The sequence below is a fragment of the Rana temporaria genome, chromosome 9, assembly GCF_905171775.1.
Source record: "Rana temporaria chromosome 9, aRanTem1.1, whole genome shotgun sequence".
In the NCBI taxonomy this organism is placed as follows: Eukaryota; Metazoa; Chordata; class Amphibia; order Anura; family Ranidae; genus Rana; species Rana temporaria.
Window position 1 is genome coordinate 137,548,628 of NC_053497.1, and position 22,210 is coordinate 137,570,837.

General features: G+C 47.7%; 1 protein-coding gene across 1 annotated transcript in view; it reads left to right on the top strand.

Annotated features, from left to right (window-relative positions):
• Positions 1-22,210, top strand: part of NCS1 (neuronal calcium sensor 1) — a 159,862-nt gene that overhangs the window by 58,022 nt on the left and 79,630 nt on the right. The window contains exon 2 of the mRNA XM_040324644.1: positions 5,603-5,627. Coding sequence (XP_040180578.1) covers positions 5,603-5,627 — 25 coding nt within the window. The remainder of the gene's footprint in view (positions 1-5,602; positions 5,628-22,210) is intronic.

The window sequence follows — 22,210 nt, forward strand, 5'->3', positions numbered from 1 at the left end:
CAACTCAAGTGGAGAAGGGATTTTTTTTTTGCACCTCCCAATACACACTGTTATATACAACAAGTACAATGGGGGGAAACAAGTATTTGAGCCCCTGCTGATTTTGTACGTTTGCCCACTGACAATTTTTTTATCAATCTATAATTTTATTGGTAGGTTTATTTCAACAGTGAGAGACAGAATAACACCAAAAATATCCAGAAAACCCACCGCCCCATCGAACAGCAAGATTTCTGGCTCTCAGGTGTCATGTAATGAGCTAAGATTAGGAGCACTCTCTTAAAGGGAGTGCTCCTAATCTCAGTTTGTTACCTGTATAAAAGACACCTGTCCACAGAAGCAATCAATCAGATTCCAATCTCTCCACAATGGCCAAGACCAAAGAGCTGTCCAAGGATGTCAGGGACAAGATTGTAGACCTACACAAGGCTGGAATGGGCTACAAGACCATCGCCAAGCAGCTTGGTGAGAGGGTGACAACAGTTGGTGCGATTATTTGCAAATGGAAGAAACGCAAAATAACTGTCAATCTCCCTTTCGTCTGGGGCCCCATGCAAAATCTCACTTCATGGAGTTCCAATGATCAGGAGAATGGTGAGCAATCAGCCCAGAATTACACTGGGGAATTTTGTCAATGATCTCAAGGCAGCTGAGACCATAGTCACCAAGAAAACAATTGATAACACACTACGCCATAAAGGACTGAAATCCTCAAATGATGGACGGGGGCCCTTAAAAATGGATCGTGAATGGGTATTCCAGCATGACAATGACCCAAAACACACGGCCAAAGCAACAAAGGAGTGGCTCAAGAAAAAGCACATTACGGTCTGGCAAAGGAGTGGCTCAAAAAGAAGCACATGGAGTGGCTTAGCCAGTCCCCAGACTTGAATGCCATAGAAAATATGTTGAGGGAGCTGAAGGTTTGAGTTACCAAACATCAGCTTTGAAACCTTAATGACTTGGTGAGGATCTGCAGAGAGGAGTGGGACAAAATCCCTCCTGAGATGTGTGCAAACCAAACCTTGGCCAACTACAAGAAGCCTCTGACCTCTGTGATTCCCAACAAAGGTTTTTCCACCAATTATTAAGTCATGTTTTGCGAAGGGCTCAACTACTTATTTCACTTATTAAAATGCAAATGGTCTTTTCGAACTTTTTTTTTTTAATTCGTTTTTCTGGATTTTTTTCTTGTTATTCTGTCTCTCACTGTTAAAATAAACCTACCATTAAAATTATAGGCTGATCATTTCTTTGTCAGTGGGCAAACGTACAAAATCAGCAGGGGGTCAAATTATTTTCCTCGCTGTATGGAAGGGATTGTTCTGCCTGGCAGTGGGGGTATCACTGACCAAGCTGCCCAGCTTCTGCTGTAAAGGTCTAGGTCTCTAGGACATGGGTGGACACTCCGGCAGGGGAGTCTAGATCACAAAATGAGTTGAGTGCAATGACAGATCTTTTGGCAGGTAAAGGAGTTCACATTTCTGTTATTTGGTTGTGTAATTAGCTGTTTGCCTGGAGATCAGCTCCAAAGAATGTATTTTTATGATATTTCCTGGGGTTTTTGAATGTCCTCCAACCATCTATTTACTATTATAAAGGCATATGGTGTCAGTAAATTATTCCTTCCCTCAGGCTATTCTTCCAGGCACATATGCTTCATGTACCCCAAGACGATACTTTCTGAAAGTCACCTTTACAGAAGATGGCTAAAAGGCATCAGCTGTTTCTTCTATACGAGCGCTATAATGACCTCCTTAATAGTTTTGCCCTTTCTTACCCTTGTGTCAGCAGAATATAAACAGAGCGGCATCTGATACATGCCTTAACCATACATAGCTAGCATGCTATATCAAGCATGTAAAGGCACCTACCTCTAGCTTTGCCTAATGGCTGTGTATGTTCTGCTGGTCAGCATCTACAACCACAGAGGCTCCATCTGTTGAGTTGAATTGAGAGGTGTCTTAATATAGTGCGGTCTTACCCCGAAGGGTCCCGACGTGCTTAGCGGAGTTCCTGGGAAAGACCCAGGGACTAGGAGCAGCAAAAAGGATGAAATCAGAAAGGCTATGCAGGGAAGGCTTGCGTGAAAAGCCAAGTCTTCAATAACCCACAGAAGACCGGGATAGTAAGGGCCTCCTGGAGCTCAATAGGGAGGCTATTCCACAGCATGGCACCCTGGTGGAAGAAAGCTTGACCACCGCGCCGGATCTTCTTGGGCACCGAGATGTAGAGAGAGCTCTCTTCTGGTTGATCCGAGTGATCTGCCAAGAGCTTGTTTATGAAAACGAGAACAAAGGTAGCTCAGGGCAAGGCCTCTCATAATTTTAAACATAATACATCCTGCCTTAAATAAGATACGATAGTGGACCGACAGCCAATGCAAGGCGCAAAGGACAGGGGTCCTATGATCTGTGCACATAGTGCTCACGTTTTACGTTAGAAATGGACATTGAAGTGACACTAAAGGATATCCTTATTTTCCAAAAATCCATGTCCATACACATTCACTACATAAAGGCCCTGTAATCCTTGTATTTTTATTTCTACTTCTTTCTTTCTTTTAATTTTTTTTGTTACTATGTTTATCTGCCCCCTGGTAAGCTCCTGAACCTTCCCCCCCCCTTTTGTTTGAAACGAGCAATGCCCATTAGTTGAAGTTCTGTCCACTGCCCTAAGAACACTACAAATCACATAGTCCCTAGTCCATTTTGGGAGGGAGCAAGAGAGGGTGACTATGTTCCTTCATTCAGTGGGACCATGGAGAATGAACATGGCCACACTCTAACAGGAAGCCCGGTCACAGCAGCAAATAAAAAAAAATATAAAAAAAAGGAATTTTGAAATTTGAAGGGGGCTGAGAGCAATAGAAGGGACTTTTTTAAATTAACAGAGGGGATTAGCAAAAAACAGTCGCACTAACCTAGGTGTATGCAGCATCAATTCGATGCAGCATCGATTCGATGCAGCATCGTCTCCTGCCACCTTTAAACCAAAAACTGAGCGATCGAAGACCACTGATTACTTAGTTCTCAGTCTGTGAGCAGAGTGCTCACTGGAGCGCTGGGCTGTGGAGGGGGCAGGAGCGGCAGGCTCAGGCTATCGGCAGCTCACTGAGAGGTTGAGCCAGTTGCCGCTTTATGCATCTGGATGGATCCCGACTTTAAAGACTGGCTCTGTGACATCATCCAACACTGGACTTTAGCCAGCTATCTGCTGAAAAACCAAGTACTGTGTATTGTGATCCCCAGGAGAAGCAAGGCCAAAAGAGCTTTGGCCCTACTTCTTCTTTCAAGAATACATCATTTTAATTTTGTTTTTATATATTTTTTTAAAACCAAAGTTTAGTGCAGGGATCCTCAAACTACGGCCCTCAGCTGTTTCGGAACTACACATCCCATGAGGCATTGTAAAACTCTGACATTCACAGACATGACTAGGCATGATGGGAATTGTAGTTCGTGAACAACTGGAGGGCCGTAGTTTGAAGACCCCTGGTTTAGTGTCACTTAAAGTGAAGGTTCACCCAAAAACTTAATTTTTAACATTAGATTGAGGCTCATTTTGTCAAGGGGAATCGGGTGTTTTTTTTAAAATCGAAGCGGTACTTACTGTTTTAGAGATGGATCTTCTCCGCCGCTTCCAGGTATGGGCTGCAGGACTGGGCGTTCCTATTTGATTGACAGGCTTCCGACGGTCGCATACATCGCGTCACGATTTTCCGAAAGTAGCCGAACGTCGGTGCGCAGGCGCCGTATAGAGCCGCACCGACGTTCGGCTTCTTTCGGCTACTTGTGACGCGATGTATGGGACCGTCGGAAGCCTGTGAATCAAATAGGAACGCCCAGTCCCGAAGACCATACCCGGAAGCGGCGGAGAAGATCTATCTCTAAAACGGTAAGTACTGCTTTGATTTAGAAAAAAACACCCGATTCCCCTTGACAAAATGAGCCTCAATCTAATGTTAAAAATTGTTTTTCGGGTGAACTCCCGCTTTAAGAGATAAAGGAAACCTTTACAACACCTTAGCTCCTTTTAATATATAGAAAAAATGGTCATCAAGGTCCCCAGCAGTTCAATCTCCTGCTTACTGTAGGTCAACCTTCTTTTTTTTTTTTTTTTTTTTTTTCAGAGGAACACTAAAAAAATAATTTTCAGATGTTGGGAAACCCTTGCTAAAACCAATTTGTTGGCGGTCAATAGGGATAAATGCCCCCCTTACAGTGTTGGACAGTCATCCCCTTACAAACAGCTACAATGATCATTGGTGTTATGTTGCTTGTTCTGCCAAGTGGCCTTGGCCTCGGAACTGAGAAGGCGCCGTCAGATAGGAGGTCAATCAGCCCCAGTTCAAGGAACACCTAGCAACTTCTCAAACAACTCTTGGGTTCCTCGTAACCCTGGTTGATAATGGCTGCTTTGAGTTGTTATGCAGAAGGTTCTGAGAATACAAGCTATGAAAGAATCCCAGGATCCATTTTTTTCTAATGCAAGCTCACAATTGGCTGGTGGACAGCTGGGTGAGCTAAAGTGATGGGACCATATACAGAAGACCATTTATACTTGCCTATCCAGCAGCCCATGTCCTGAAATGCAGCAACTTTACTGCTCCCTTTACACATGTTCCAGTATTTACCAACTCTATCCAAAAAAAAATTATAAATTGGAGGACAAAAACATTAAAGTGGAGGTTCACCCGGAAATGACAATTTTTAAGATTAGATTGATGCTCATTTTGTCAAGGGGAATCGGGTAGTTTTTTTTAAATCAAAGCCGTACTTACCGTTTTAGAGATAAATCTTCTCCGCCGCTTCCGGGTATGGGCTTCGGGACTGGGTGTTATTTCTTGATTGACAGGCTTCCACCGGTCGCATCTATCGCGTCACGATTTTCCGAAAGTAGCCGGTGCGCAGGCGCCGTATAGAGCCGCACCGACGTTCGGCTTCTTTCGGCTACTCGTGACGCGATAGATGCGACTGTCGGAAGACTGTGAATCAAGAAGGAACGCCCAGTCCCGAAGACCATACCTGGAAGCGGCGGAGAAGATCGCTCTCTAAAACGGTAAGTACTGCTTCGCTTTTAAAAAAAACTACCCGATTCCCCTTGACAAAATGAGCGTGAATCTAATATTAAATTTTTTTTTTTAGGGTGAACTCCCGCTTTAACATTAAATTGCAATATGGCTTGTGTAGCATTAATAGATGACATTTATTTAACAAAGTGGAGTGTTCCTTCATAGATCCTTGAATATTGTACACATATTATATAAAAATGCTTGGAATTTTGGCTTAACTAGGGAAAATAAAATCAGACTTTATCTTTGAATGTTTATATTCTGTCTGTACTACTGCTTGAAGTTTCTCTTTTCTTTCACGCGAGTTTGGATAAGATGATCCATATTTTTATAATAGTTTTGTAGCACGGAGCGGGATTCATTTGTAGACGTTTCATTCGATGAATAATCCTAAAATAGAGCTGTCTTTGGACGGCACTCCCTGTGCGGTCTTGGAAATTTTTACACGGGGGGGCTGATATTCTGGGGTGGAATACGCAAATGTGTAGTCTAATAGTCTAAATTCCCCCTTTTTTTTTTCTCTTGCAGTTACCGAGAAGGAGGTGCAGCAATGGTGAGTCACTGGATTATTCTTAACTCTAAGCCGTATTGTGTTTGCTGTTATATCTAGAGTTCTCTCGCATGGTTTGAGACTTAAAGGGGTTGTAAAGGTTTTTTTTTTTTTTCTAAATGGGTTCCTTTAAGCTAGTGCATTGTTGGTTCACTTACCTTTTCCCTTTGATTTCCCTTCTAAATGTTTTTTTTCCTTTGTCTGAATTTCTCACTTCCCGTAAGCTTGCCCCCATCATACAAGCCGTTCTGGCTGGGGGTTAGTCAGCCAGAACAGCTTGCTGATGTGGAACAGGAGGTGAGAAATTCAGACAAAGAAAAAAACATTTAGAAAGGAAATTGAAGGAAAAGGTAAGTGAACCAACAATGCACTAGCTTAAAAGAACCTATATAGAAAATAAAAAATGAACCTTTACAACCCCTTTAAAGCTGTACCACAGGTATGGATCTTATGGCATAGTTACATTGGCCCAGTTTGGACCAATGTAAGTATGAATATTTCATACCTGAGGGAGTGCTGTGGAAGCAGAAAAGCACTTTTGTTTCCACTACTACAGTGATCTACGCCGTTTTTGGGGTTTTGTGTCATAAACACAGGTTCCTTTCACAGAAGGCCTTGCATTTTTTAAAAAGTCATTGTCTGATTGGCTAAGTTTTTTTTTTAAAGCAGCAAATGTGGCACTTACCAAGCATTCGCCACATATGCGGGATCGTTCCAACCACTTGCAAACCAACAGTGTTTATATACAGATTGCAGATGGCAAGTAGTTAAAGAAAGCTAAATGAAAATGATTAATATTTGCCGATGTCATGGTATTTTATTTGGGGGAGCTCATGTCTTTTTCAAAGAGCAGCAGAGAGCGTAGTGTACTCTTGTTTACATTACACCCATTACAGTGCTTCTTTTTAGCATATATTTGTGTGTTGTAATAAACCATGTTCTTGAGCATAGCAGCCATTTGTCACCATGCTCACCAACCTTCTGCACATTATGTGGTATACTTTCTTTAACCCACAGAAAACTGTCCTTACAATGAAAAGGCCAGTTGGTTGTGTTTGCCTCTGGGGCCAAACGATCACAGTCCTCCCCTTGATGGGGGAGCACATGACTCCCTCTTTTTCCCATAATGCAGCGATGCATGCCTGAGTAGCCAGGATAGACCGTGGCCACCGAGGGGTGAAAAGAATTCTTATCCTTGTGTAAGCTTTGACCAGATTCACTTGGAGCTTTCACGAGCCTGACGGTGATGAGCAATGTTTTCGAGCAAAAAAACATTCAAATGTTCTAATGCAAGGGGCTATCCCTATTATATGGGTACTATGTTGTATGTGTTGTAATAGTATGGATGATTTATTAGAGTATAGTTTTAATTTAGTTTTACTTGGTACTTATTGGTAATTTGAATGCGTCTTGTTCCGTCCGTTATTGTGCTCTTGTTGAATGTAACTGTATTAATCCCAGAGGGAAACTATTAAAATAAAGTATTCTGAATCTAAAATGTTGAGAAACATGAACCTGAGTTTCATGTTGTGATGGCACAAAGACAGCAAAAATCTCATTAGTTGTATCTAGCTTGTGTATTTGATTTGCAATTTTCATGTAAATATGATCAAATCCTTATGGTTTTCTTGTAGCTGTTCTGTTCCTGCAGGGGCGTCGAGAGGCCCGGGCTTGGGTGGTTGGAGCCCCGAATGGGTCCCCAAAAAGCCCCGAGTCTCAGGCGTGCAGGCTCTCTATTGTTGGCCCCGAGCCGAGCAGCGAGCGCCAGGAACGATCTGATCCCGAGCATGGTCGAGCCTAGTGCGCCCGAGTGCCATAGCTGCAGGCCAGCCAAAAAAAGCCTGTGTCACATACACCCCCTCCCGCTTTCTGGCCCTGGACTTCGGGCTGAAGCCCCTGGTCTTTTTGCCACCTAGCAACGCCCCTGTGTTCCTGCTGGCTATCCATATGTAAAGTAAAACCAAGCTATTGACGTCTCTAAGTCATTCTGGTATCTAATAAGACTGGTAATGATTAAGTTGACAGTCTGGTGAAAGTGGGTAATTGGGGGACATATTAGGCCATCTATTGGGGGTCTGTAATCATTGAAAGGTCACCAAATTCCAACCCTTTCCTCAACCCTCTAAATTACTTGGCCTGGGACTGGAATGCAGAACGTGATAATACATGTGCATAGACACTTTGTACATATACTAGGGCCAATATATACAGGAGCCAACTAACCGACCAGTGTGTCTTTGGGGTGTGGGAGGAAACCAGACAGTGGAGGCCTATCCATTAGGGGCACATGGGTGCTGCCCCTCTAATCCATGCGCCTGGCCCCTAATCTACATGCAGAGCGCCGGACGCATGGATTTCAATGTTTTTATTTTTTAGCACATGATTAGAGACTGAGGCTCTAATTGGCTAAAAAAAAGGATGGGCTCGAGGTGCAGAGCACTGCCCCCTGAGCCCACCCAGTGTGATATTAGCGAACTAATATTTGCTAATGTCTTCCTGTTTCTCCTTCCAGCCAATCAGAAAGCGAGGCCCGATTTGGCCGGGAGTCCGAAGACCCCATTGGCCGGGAGTCCGAAGACCCCATTGGCCGGGAGTCCGAAGACCCCATTGGCCGGGAGTCCGAAGACCCCATTGGCCGGGAGTCCGAAGACCCCATTGGCCGGGAGAAGAAACAGCGAAAAGGTTTGTTTTTTATTTCCTAAATAGGTTCCTTTAAGCTAGTGCATTGTTGGTTTACTTACCTTTTCCTTCGATTTCCCTGAATGTTTTTTTTCTTTGAATTTCTTACTTCCTGTTTCTCCTCAGTAAGCTTGCCCCCATCATCCATCGTGGTTGGTCAGCCAGAACAGCTTACTGAGGAGGAACAGGAAGTGAGAAATTCAGACAAAGAAAAAAAACATTTAGAAGGGAAATCGAAGGAAAAGGTAAGTGAACCAACAATGCACTAGCTTAAAGGAACCTATTTAGAAAATAAAAAAACTAACCTTTACATCCTTGGAAAATCGAACCTTGGATCCCTGATCCAAGCCATGATGGTTTTTATTATCTGTACAGCCAGCAGTGCCCCAACTGGCCTAAGAACACATTTTTGCACCTTTTACAAAGATGTACTAGTTCCCCAATGCTGTCGCTGTATACATTGTCCTTGGATTTGTGGATTCTTTATTGTACAGGTAGTCTGTTTCTCCCTGTAGAACAGCAGGTACTCTGCCTTATAAGTCTCTAATGCCCTGTACACACGATCGGTTCATCCGATGAAAACGGACCGATGGATTTTTTCATCAGATATCCGATGAAGCTGACTTTCATTCAGGGCCGATCCTAGGGTCATATGCGCCTGGGTGCAGAAATATTTCTGGCGCCCCTACAAGGGCGTAGTCACCTTACTAACTCCTCCCCCTTTACAATTGTTTCTATGGCAACGACTCAAACACAGAGATGCTCCCCTTAGGAGTCATTGTTACCCCGGGATCCTCCCATGATCTCTTAACAATAAACAAAATACAGGAAGAGAAGCAGAGTACTCTAATTGAACCTGGAGGGGGTCTCTCTAATGGACACAGAAGGGGCTTCTGTTAGAGAGTCTGTTTAGAAAGAGCCAACAGACACGATACAGGAGACGGTCAGAGACTGCAGACATAGTACAGGAGATGATCAGGGACTGCAGACATGGTCAGAGACTGCAGACATGGTACAAGAGATCAATGCAGCCTCACCAGTGCCCACCAAATGCAGCCTACCAGTGCCCATCAAATGCAGCCGTATCAGTGCCCATCAAATGCAGCCTACCATTGCTCACCAATTGGGCTGAGAGATGGGGTAGTGGACAGAGAGGTGGCTGAAAGAGAGGGTAGTGGACAGAGAGAGGGGCTGAGAGAGAGGGTAGTGGACAGAAAGAGGGGCTGAGAGAAAGAGAGAGGGTAGTGGACAGAGAGAGGGGCTGAGAGAGAGGGTAGTGGACAGAGAGAATGCTGAGAGGGTAGTGGACAGAGAGAGGGGGTAGTGGACAGAGAGGGGGCTGAGAGAGAGTGTTCCTTTAAATGTCAAGTTGGAGAAGTACCTTCTTACATTGCAGGTCAGTATAGTGCTTCCTTACATTGGTGGCCAAGTAAAGACATGCTCTTTAACTTTAATTCCCAGTATGGTGTCCTCTTACATAAGTGGTTAGCTGGAGAGGTCCCCCTTTACATTGGTGTTTAGTGCAGTGCTCTGTTACATTGGCGATCAGTGGTAGAGGTGTCCTCTTTTCTTAGTGGTTAATGAAATAAATGCTCCATTATATTGACAGTCAGAGGGAAGAATGTACTTCTTACAAACAGCTAAAAAGATAATTAATATTGGTGGTCTTAGAGGGAGGAGAGGCTCCATTGGTCCCACACCACTGGCTCGGTAAGTGGTGTTAGTCCTGAAGTTATGTAGACACTCTAAGGCAGGAAATCAATTAGCAACTGTTCACTGCTCAAGGAAACTAGAAAAAGGGACAAAGGAACCCTAGAGTTCCTTGGGTCCCTGAAAAAAGGTTTATCCCAGGGAGTTTTAACTCCTTCTTAAGATATAGCTAAACTCTGCTGGAACTTACAGCAGTGAGTGTGAGATGACCAAATCACAAAGACAGATATGACACACAAAATATACAATTAAAACATATAGTTATTTATATATATTACAGTTTAGTTAATGTATTACAGTTGTTGAAAGGCTACATTGGGGAGGAGGTGGGGCGGACCTAACTTACCTCCTCTTCCCTCCTTGTATGGCTACAGCGGGTGCCGGGCGGCTAATGTGGACACTGCTGCGGCCTGCAGGAGTGCTGGGCGGGCGGGTCAGTGGGCGGAGGAGGTGGGGGCAATGATCGAGGTCACGGCGCCCTCGCTGACATCAGGTGCTCGTGATTCGTCTAGGACATAAAAAAAAGGTGACCATTAATGACATATGCCCAGCAGTGTACACAATAACAAATCTGGCCATTAGTGACAAATAATTAACTTGTCACATACCTTGCATGCAAGATGGGCGAAAGCTTGCGCGATAAGGAGAGCCCGGGACCGCGAGTAGCATAGGGGCGGGGCGCGCACGGAACGTTATGCCCCAATCTCGCAAAGAGAGCCAGGAGTGGACCCGCAAGCTGCAGGAGGCGGGGCATGCACGTGACATCACGCCCCATCGCGGCCCGTGTGTGCAAGCTTGTCTTCTCCGCTCTCACGGCCACTGGTTGCTGGGGAAACCCGCGGCCCCAGCAAACCAATGCTGACATTTAAAATTATACTGGCGGCATGGCCATTTAGTGACGGCTGGTCTAGGATGATACAGCGGCTGCTGCGGGAAAGCAATACATTCAGGACCAACAGTGCTCCTGACACTTTGGCGCCCCCTCCCCTCTGGCGCCTGGGTGCAAAGCACCCCGTCTCGGATCGGCCCTGCTTTCATCAGTCTTGCCTACACACCATCAGTTAAAAAATGTTTCGTGTCAGAACGCGGTGATGTAAAACACTACGACGTGATGGGAAAAAAAAACGATGGGGCGCCCACACGATCGGTTCGTCTGATGAAAACGGTCCATCGGACGAACCGATCGTGTGTACGCAGCATGAGAGTCTAGAGGAGCAGTCGCAACGGTCTGATTTGAGCTCAGCAGATGAGAATAATTGACACGCTGAGTATTTTGAGGAATGCATGAAACCAGAAATCAGCAACATGGAAAAAAAAAACCTTTGTCTTTTCATATTCCTCTCCCGCTCTCATGCCGTGAGCTGCAGAGAAAATGACATGCTGCATTAATTGGAAAATAAACAGCTTTCACTCCTAGCATGCTCTTAAAGGGAAACCATACCGCATTTCCACTGAACACACATTTCTAGATATTACTGTAAAGCTTTCAATGAAGGAAATAGTCAATCCTGGTTTACAAAGTTTACGGTTTTAAACTGGTTAAATATATATTTACACAGCTGTGCTCAAAAGTTTGCATACCCCATGGAGAATTGGTAATATACAGCATGTACCAATGTTTTACCACTTGATCCCCAGAAGATTTACCCCCCTTCGTAACCAGGCCATTTTTTGCGATACGGCACTGTGTTATTTTAACTGACAATTGCGTGGGTATGCAATGCTGTTCCCAAATAAGATTGATGTATTCCCCCCCCCCCCCCCCACAAATAGAGCTTTGTTTTTGTGGCATTTGATTACCACTGGGTTTACCTCTTACAGTAGAGTCCTCTCCATACATCAGAGTTCTCAGTGTTCCCCCTTAAATAAGGGGTTCCCAGAGTTCTCCCTTACATCAGAGTCCCAAGTTCAGATGTAAAATGTACAGTGAAGGGGAACTCTGTTGACTCTGATGTAAAGGGGGGCTCTTTTTAATTACTTTATATGATTAGAAATGTTATTAGCAAAATATATGTATAAAAAAAATTGCTGTGGGGGGCGTGGCCTGGACATGACCGAGTGAGGCTGCTAGTTAGCTGAGCTCCCGGCCTGAAACCCCCTTTTATCGGCCAAACTATCTTAAAACTCGGCATGCAATCTGCCAAGAAGAGCGGATCCAAATCGTCTACCCGCGTGACCCGTTCTGGAGCAACTGCGGGAGATTTACACGATTTTTTCCAACCCAGACCGCAGAGGCCTACTGGGGCAGGAACAGTAGCGGCAGCAGCACGAGGCGCACCGGACGAAGTACCGCCCGAGGACTTGGAGCGGGGACTGTGGACCTTTAACCCGACTGACCCAACCATACCTGCAGAGCCACGGTCGGCGCCGGCGTCCCCGGAGCGGCTCATGGCGTCCCCGACCCCCTCTCAGGGTGAACCGACGGTGGAGCAAGACATCCGCGCCCTTTTGCAGGCCCTACCCACGCGGTCGGATATTGAGGCCATTATCCTGCGGCTGGAGGAGACGCATCGCCGCGATTTTCAGGAAGTCCGGGCGGAGGTCTCCACACTCACGGAAAGAGTGTCCACGGGCGAATCGTCCCTAGCTGACCTGGAGCGAAGGGTCTCGGGCCTGGAGCGGGCGCGAGACCAGCACCGAGACACGGCGATCGCCCTGCAGCTCCACCTGGAGGACGTGGAGGACAGAAGTCGCCGCAACAATCTGAGGATCCGCGGGGTCCCGGAGACGGTAGGAGCGGAAGCCCTGGATGGAAGGCTGCAGGGCCTATTCCGAGAGATCCTGGGGGAGCCGGCGGAGGAAGTAGAAGTGGACCGCGCGCACAGGGCCCTAGGCCCGAGAAATCCAGAACAGGACAGGCCTAGAGATGTGGTGTGCAGACTGCTGCGCTACGCGCAGAAGGAACGGATCCTCCGTATGGCGTGGGAGCGTGGAGAGGTCGCAGTGGAAGGGGCCCAGGTGAAGATACTACCTGACCTGTCAAGAGCAACGCTGCGCCGCAGGGCGATGCTGAAGCCCGTGCTGGAGCTGGCCAAGGAAAGCGGATTCACATACAGGTGGGGATACCCTCTGTCAGCTACATTCCGAAAGGAAGGCCGAGCCTACACCCTGCAGACACCGGCGGACCTCCCCGGCCTATTCTTGTTCCTGGGAGCGGACCGGATTCCAGTGCCGGACTGGCTACAGTTGATGCCAAGACCGGCCGGGAGATCGGGCCCCTCCGGTGCTGGGGTCCCATACCCACCTCGCCAGCAGAGACAGGGCAGGGGGAGACGGAGAGCCCCCTCAGGAGGAGGTCAGCGCGACTGAACCGTGAGTAGGCCTTGGGCCGCAGCCCGCTGTCCATACTTTGTTCTCACCCCCCCCCTGTTAATGTAACTTTGCCGCACAACACTGCCCCGTGCCCCGGAAGGGGCTCCTCACTTTAAGGCCCGGAGGGTCGCCTGGTGACTGTACCGAGCTCTCACCCCTGCAAGACCACCCTTCAAAAGCTGGGAGCGGACGCCATGCAGAATTAACGTGAGAAACCTCACCCCGGCTGCGGCCAGACACCAACATTCCCAAGAGGGGTGGGGGAGGGGGATGGCAACTAAAACGGATTGCCCCGTCCAGACACCAGCCACCATGTGAATATGGGGTCCTGGGACATAAGATATCCGCAAACCGGGGTGGGGAGCGATGTCGGCGGGGGGCCGCCCCGGCCTACTAATTGTTAGGGGACACCCCAAGTGAAAACAGGCCAGACCCACAACCTGACGGTTACCTAGCCCAGCAGGGGTAGTCACCCCGCGATGCTGAGGGAGGGGGATCCGTGAGCCCTGCACTGGTGAGAGAACCTCCTCAGGCACATGGGGGACGCAGCCCCTCTTACAGGGGGAGGGGGATGGCTACCTATTAGATCCCAGGCCAACTTATGGTGATGGTTGTTTCTCCAGCACAAGTGAGCCCACCGTCGTTGGATGCCCCACTCGGACCTGGAGACGTTTCCTTAAATAATATGGTGGATTGTTCCCAGAGTGGTGACACTGGATGGGATGAACCGTTACTTAATGAGGCAGGCGGTATATTAGAGCACTACATGTTGAGGCCCAAAAGGGATGTTGCTCGGACACACATGACATGGGGGAGGGGGGGGGGGTGGCGGGCCAGGCCCTTGGGAAGCTGTTATCCTGAATGCTACTGTATCCATGTTGGGGTGGGGATCGTCCCCCATGTTGGGGGTTGGGAGTGCTGTTGCTGCTTCCTGGCTGTTTATAAGTTTATAAGTAAATGTAAATTCAGATTTCATGATGCTCTGCATAATTAGACCTCTCTTCTACCAACTACATTAAATAACATATTAAATAGATTGTAATGCCCTGCATCGCTCATTATTGCAGGCCGAGGGAGGGGGGATAGGGCCCGGGAGCTCGTCTCGCTGGGCTTGTCTATCCACCTACCCACATAGGCCTACACTCGATTCCCAGTCCAGGACTGGCGAGTGTTATAGCCGTTTGGGCTAATTTAGATACTTTTTCTCTTGCCGCACACTCTAGTGCAGGCCTCCTAACTTAATTCTCTTCGCTCCGCGGTATCTACGCGGCGGAACTTTTTCTACCTATTCCCTCTCCTTTCTGCTCTACCTCCTCTGAGGGCCACGACCTTGACCTTACCCCCCCCCTCCTCCCCTAACCCCGATCTGCGAGAATGGATACGCTAACGGTAGTGTCACTAAATGCCAAGGGATTGAATATCCCTGAAAAAAGGAGAATGCTCCTACATGACATGCGCCGGATGAGGGCGGACGTGGTCCTACTCCAGGAGACACATTTTAGAGACAACAGTCTCCCTGTATTAAAGAATAGGTTCTATCCTATAGTCTACCACTCTCAGTACACGGAGGCAAAGTCTAGAGGGGTGTCCATCCTTATATCAGCCAGGGTCCCGTGGACACTAGAGGGGATGAAAACGGACCCGGAGGGCCGCTCGCTGTTCCTAAAGGGACGCATAGGACAGACACAAGTAACAATTGCAAACCTCTACGCCCCTAACGACCGACAAGACAGGTTTCTCGCGGGAAGACTGACCCAACTGACACGCTTTATGACAGGACAACTGATTATAGGAGGTGATTTTAACATCCCCCTGATCCCACTGGAGGATACCTCCGCTGGACGGTCAGCTCTGTCGGTGGACCTCCGTAAACGAGTGCACGCAACGCTCCATGAGCATCAACTGGTGGATGTTTGGCGCCTGACTCACCCGGGCGAGAAGGATTACACCTTCTTCTCGAAGCCCCATCAATCCTACTCAAGGATCGACATGTTCCTGATTCCTCACCGACACCTATCGGCGGTTAAAAAAACCTTGATAGGTAACATCACATGGTCGGACCACGCGCCGATACAATTGGTCTATGGCCTGACAGACGCCCTGACTGACCGAAGACACCCATGGAGACTAAACGAGAGCCTACTACAAGACAAAGACACTATGACAGAGGTGGTAAGGGAGGTGGGACACTACTTCAACACAAATACCACCGAGGACAGTGATCCGGGGGTGGTGTGGGAGGCCCACAAGGCAGTTGTTAGAGGGATCCTTATTAAGAACGGGTCGCGGTTGAAGAAGCAGAGAACAGAACAACTTAATGTATTGCTTCAGAAGCTACAATCCCTTGAAGCACAACATAAACAGACTCAAACAGCACAGATAACATCTGATCTGAATACCACCCGCGGTCATATAACAGACCTACTGCGACACAAGGCCAAAGCGGCGATGCAGATTTGCAGGCGTACAATTTACGAGTCGGGTAATAAATGTGGGAGGATGCTAGCCCGAGCGCTCCACTCACAGAAATTGGCGTCGTACATACCGCACATTACCACACGAAAGGGAGAGAGGGTGTCTGTCCCTCAGCAAATCTCCAATGCATTCAAAGACTTTTACCGAGACCTATACAATCTCCCCCCCACATCCCCGACCTCAATAACGGACCAAACCCTGAACTACATCTCCGACTCCCGAATGCCGAAGCTGAAACCTGAGGTGAGAGAGCTGCTGGAAGAACCAATCACTATGATGGAACTCCAGACGGCTTTGAAATCCACCAAACCTGGCAAGGCCCCGGGCCCGGATGGTCTCACGGTTCCCTATTACAGGACCCTGCTCCCATCATTGGGAGATAGACTGCTACACTTGTTCAATACGGTGGGCGCGGGTGGAAAGTTCCACTCCTCCACCCTTCAAGCCCAAATTGCGGTGATACACAAGGAGGGGAAGGACCCAGGTCAGTGCGGAAGTTACCGCCCCATATCACTCCTAAATTCAGACATTAAATTATTCACCAAGATAGTGGCCACGCGAATCCAACGGCACCTCCCAGACCTAATACACCTTGATCAGGTGGGCTTTGTGCCGACTAGGGAGGCCAGAGACAACACGACCAAAGTCCTGAACCTCCTACACGTCACCAGCACTACCAAGACGCCTGCAGTGTTTGTAGGGACGGACGCCGAGAAGGCGTTCGACCGAGTGAACTGGCAATTCATGTTTGCAACGCTCAGGCACATAGGATTGGGACAGAGGATGATGGGCTGGATAGGAGCAGCTTATGTAGACCCCTCGGCCAGGGTGCGGGCTAATAGCACTACATCGGACCCTTTCCCGATCTCGAACGGGACTAGACAGGGTTGCCCGCTGTCGCCTTTGCTCTTTGCCCTAACACTTGAACCCTTCCTACAGCATGTCAGGCAGAACCCTGGCATCACGGGAGTAGTGATAGGTAACTGTCAACACAAAGTCTCAGCCTACGCTGATGACATGCTGTTCTCCCTGACAAACCCAACATCCTCGCTGGCAAATCTCCTACGAGAATTTGACGCATATGGTAGGCTTTCCAACCTAAAAATTAATATGACCAAATCTGAAGCGATGGCAGTGGGGATCCCCCAAGCGCATTTACAGACCCTTAAACAACACTTTAGTCTGAAATGGACAAGCACAGCCCTGACATATCTCGGGACCCGCATACCGCCCAAGGTAGCTGACGTCTTCAAGCTTAACTTCCCCCCACTACTCCAAAAGGTACAGAAACAGCTAGATCAGTGGACCACGGGCCTTCACTCATGGTTTGGGAGGTGTAGTATCCTTAAAATGACGGTACTGCCTAAATTTACGTATCTCCTACAGGCCCTCCCTATACATATGCCGGCCGCCTATTTTAGACGAGTCCAGTCTATGCTTGGGACATTCCTGTGGGCGGGCAAACATCCCAGAGTTAGCAGGTCTATACTTACCATGCCCAAGAACTACGGGGGCCTCGCGGCGCCAAATGTTAGGATGTACTACTATGCGGCCCAGCTAAATCGACTGGTAGACTGGTGCCGTCATGGACAGACTAAGCTTTGGCCGCGGATGGAGCAGGCACAATGCGACATACAGCTGAGGTCTGCCCCGTGGTGCCAAGACATGAAGCCAAGCGACGTAAACAGTCACCCACTCATTAGTAACACTATCAAGGTGTGTTCTGGGCTGTTGGCGCGGTTTCGCCTATCCTCGGATGCCTCCCCCCTACGCCCGATTTTGGGCAACCCATCCTTTACACCGGGCCTGACAGACCCCGGGTTTCGCGTATTGAGAGACTCGGGTCTGTTCCAGGCCTCACACTTTAGTGACGCAGGACGCTGGAAAACGGTGGCTGAGATTATGGACCCTACGGGCCAATATAGACTAGATTTCCTGAGAACTGGACAGCTGAGTCATTTCCTACGAACGCTAACACCACCCTCCGAAGTTGGACGTGTACTTACGCCCTTGGAGGAGATATGCTCGGAGTCGGAACCGGTATCACACGCTCTATCGATGATGCACGCGATTTTGATTACACCGTCGGAAGATTACCGGATCCCGAGCCTGGGTAAATGGGAAAGGGATCTGGAATGCCACTTTACGCCGGCTCAGACGCAAAAAATAATTAGATTCACACACAAGTCGTCGATATGTGCAAAAACACAGGAGACAAACTTTAAGTTGCTGACGAGATGGTACAGGACCCCAGACCTAATACACCGTCTGTTTCCGTCGGTGCCGGACACCTGCTGGAGGTGTCAGGCAGACAGGGGCACCCTACTGCACATATTCTGGTCTTGCCCACGCCTACAAACATACTGGAGCGAAATTAGGCGAATAACGCAAATGTTCTCGGATCGTGCGGTCCCGAATGCTCCGGCGTATTTTCTATTACACGTGAACGATACCCCAGCTCGGATATACAAGAAATCGATCGTTCGCCACCTACTGAACGCGGCGAAGGCATGCATACCACTCTGTTGGCGATCCCCACACCCACCGACGGTTGCCTTGTGGATACAGAAGGTGGACGACATCAACACGATGGAAGACTTGATACTGACAAAACAAGACAAGACTGAACTGTACACTCAGACGTGGAGATTGTGGAACTCTTTTAAGTACTCCGAAGAGGGCCAAGCCCTCAGGGGCAACCCCTAGAGGGTGACGATCAGTGACTGGAACTGGACGGGTCGACAAACGAACGGTTAGAAAAAACTCCTGGAGAGGGCCACTGAAGCCCGACGGTAGCCCAGACTCGAGTAGGCCATTCTCGCGACTCCCCCCACCACCCCCCTCCCTTCTTCCCACCCTACCCCCCCCCCCTTCTAGTACAGCTCCTCCGCTGTACAATCTTATCTTTCTACTCTCTAGCTGCTTTCTGTGCGACTTTTGCACTCTAATTTCTCGCGCTCTTTAACTTACTGACACTTAGAAAACGGAAAATGGGGAGAGCTGTGTCCGCTGGATCACACTAACATGTCACGCCCCATCGGCTCTGGACTCTAGCCAGGAGTTGAGCGGGGGCGGAGCTGGTGGGGAAATAGAGGTGGGAGTCCGGGGGGACACACCCGGGTAAGATGACCTATATATTAATGCCAGGTATTATCCCCGCAAAGCTGTCCTCTCCGGTATCTCAAATTTCTGTCTTTTTCATTTATTCAACTTCTCTGAGTGTGATGATACAATGACTGTAATGTTTCTGTTGTGGTTCATGTGGACCAGTTTCTTGCTGTGCATAAATAAACAATTTAAAAAAAAAAAAAAAAAAAAAAAAAATTGCTGTGCACCGCTAAAGTGTTCGGGTTTGACTTGAAGAGAAGGTGGCAACCCCATACTTAAATGATTCAGATCATCCAAAAACAATATATTACACAAAGATTACCAGAGTAAATCGATTTATTACGGGAAAAAAGCTCTTCAAACATGCCTGGCCCTATGTAAAAAGTAATTGCCCGCTCCCATGCTGAATAATGAATGAACTGTTATTAACCAACATTTTTTGAAAAGCTGAGTTAAATTTCACTTGCTTCACCCAGGCCTAATTACTGCCAGACCTGTGGAATCAAGAAATCACATAAATAGAAGCTGTCTGACAAAGTAAAGCATGCTAACAGCTCACAAAAAGCCATACATCATGCCACAATCTAAAAAAAATTCAAGAACAGATTAGAAAACAAAGTAATGTAAATGTATCAGTCTAGGAAGGGTTTCAAAGCAATTTCTAAGGCTTTGGAACTCCAGTGAACCACAAGGAGAGCCATTATCCACAAATGGAGATAACTTGGAACAGTGGTGAACCTTCCCAGGAGTGGCCAGCCTACAAAAATTACTCCACAAGCATGACGACGACTCATCCAGGAGATCAAAAAAGAACCCAGAACAACATCTAAAGAACTGTCGGCCTCACTTGCCTCAGGTAAGGTCTGTGTTGATGATTCAACAATAAGAAAGAGACTGGGCAAAAATGGCCTCCATGGGAGAGTTCCAAGGCCAAAGCCACTGCTGACCAAAAAGAACACAAAGGCTCATCTCACATTTACCAAAAAACATCTTGGTTATGCCCAAAACTGTTAGGCAAATATTCTTTGGACTGATGAGACAAAACTGGAAGGTGTGCGTCCTGTTATTTATGGCATAAAACAGCATTTAATAACAAGAACATCATACCAACAGTCAGGCATGGTGTTGGTAGGGTGATGGTCTGGGGCTGCTTTGTAGCTTCAGGACCTGGATGACTTGCCATCATTTATGGAACCATGAATTCTGAGCTTTACCAGAAAATCCTCAAGGAGAATGTCCGGCCATCAGTTTGTGACCTCAAGTTCAAGTGCACTTGGGTTTTGCAGCAGGACAATGACCCGAAACACAACAGCAAGTCCATCTCCAAGTGGTTCAAACAAAGCGAAATGTAGGTTTTGGAGTGGCTGAGTGAAACCCGGACTTAAACCCATTTGAGATGCTGTATCATTCCCTTACACAGACCGTTCATGCTGGAATACCCAACAATGTGGCTGAATTAAAACAATTCTGGAAAGAGTGGGCCAAAATTGCTCCACAGCAATGTGAAAGACTCATTGCCAGTTATCGCAAAATGCTTGATTGCAGTTGTTTCGCCAAGGGTGGCACAACCAGTTATTAGGTTTAGGGGGCAATTGCTGTTTCACACAACTGTATATATACATACATAATTTTTTTATTAGGACTATATGTGTGTGTGTGTATTTTTTCTTCTTAATAAAATCTTTTCTCTTATGGTCCATGGACGGAAACAGTTCCTTAAATCTTGACAAGTGGGTTATGTTCCCTGTTTACAGGAGAGGACTAGGCAGAAACATGTTAGATAATGAAATACATGTTACATTAAGAGAGTTAAACAGCCCTGTCCCTCCAGACTTAACCCTCCTCACTGCAGCTTCAGTTTCGTTCTGCCTAGCAAGGAGAAGGACGTATGGCTCCCTTTGGGCCCAGCGCCCTGAGGAGAAATGTTATTTTATTTTACTTTTTCTTGAAGAATCTTCTTTCAACTGTTGGCTGAGAGACAGGCTGGATATATAGATCCTTGTAGTCTACTCAGTCCGACCAGCAAGCGTGGGCACACCTTTGCAAAGAGGCTTGGTCTGCCACGCCATACCCCATGACTCCTGGGGTGGCCGGTGAGCTTTGCTCCGAGGTCCACATATGACTGGGCTGTGGTGTTGTCTCACTCACAGTGGACCAGGCCGACAGCTACCTCCATTGCGGTTGTAGTTCTGTCAGAAATGCGTCCCTCCTGCTTCGGTGGGTTGGTACGGCTGGGCATTCCTGGGGTTCGGGGGTCCTCCTCTCCTCCCTTCCCTGCTCCTTTTCCCTTGCTGCATTGCTAACATTGCCACTGTCAGGGGGAGGGGGCCTTCCTGAGGGGACTGTGTTATCTGGACTGTGTTTTTTCACTGTTAAAAAGCCCTGTGATGAGCACAGATGTTTATGATTACTCTGTATTATACTTCAGCGAGTAGTTGGAGGCTGACTGATTGGTGATCCTTACCCACCTGTAACGATTTTGTACGGTCATTAGATCTCATATGCTCATTACAATGTATCTGTGTCTTATCCTTAAAAAAAAAAAAAAAGCCCTAGGAGGCTTTTCCTGTTTAAACGCGGCATTTTTGCCGCCATTTGGCACACATGTCCCTGCAGATGCCGCACAGTTACCTCACGGTTCTTTTCCTCTCACACGCTGTGTGCTGAGAGCGGACAGCAGTGCTGGGCAGTCTCCTCCTGAGGTGAGTCCTCTGGTTACCCCTGGTCAGCGCAGCAAGTGGGTGAGAGGCCCTGAATAGGGCTATAGGAGCTTTTGTTTATTTGTAAGAACAGAGGTGCATATTATAATACACACTATGTAAATATTATAATTTATTAATATCTGGAGTCAGTATCTGGGTCCTTCCCCGCATGCTGGTGGTGGCAGCAGGTGTTAGCACCTGGGATTCCCACAGAGGTTTTGTTAGTCCTGGACATGTTTGTGCCAGGGTGGGAGTGGACTGTGGACAGGCGGTAAAAGAGTGCCCCCTTCCCCCGTTATCCCCTGGTAATTGCTCTGTTACGGAGCCATGGACCAGGTACCTGGGCAGAAAAAAAAAGCAGGCTAAGGCATTTATGGGTGCGCTTTTTACTGCTGCAAGGGACTCTCTTAAGCTGGATAGTGCAGCTGGGTTTCCGCCGAGGGCTCGGTCTTTTTTGGATCACACAAATCAGACCGCTATGTGTAGGTTTTTTCCTTCTGTGCCCTTCTTTGATAATTTCTGAGATGCGGAATGAGAAAAGCCGCTGAGGGCTTTTGTAGCCCCTCACCGCCGGGCGGGAACCCCCGCTTGTATGGATCT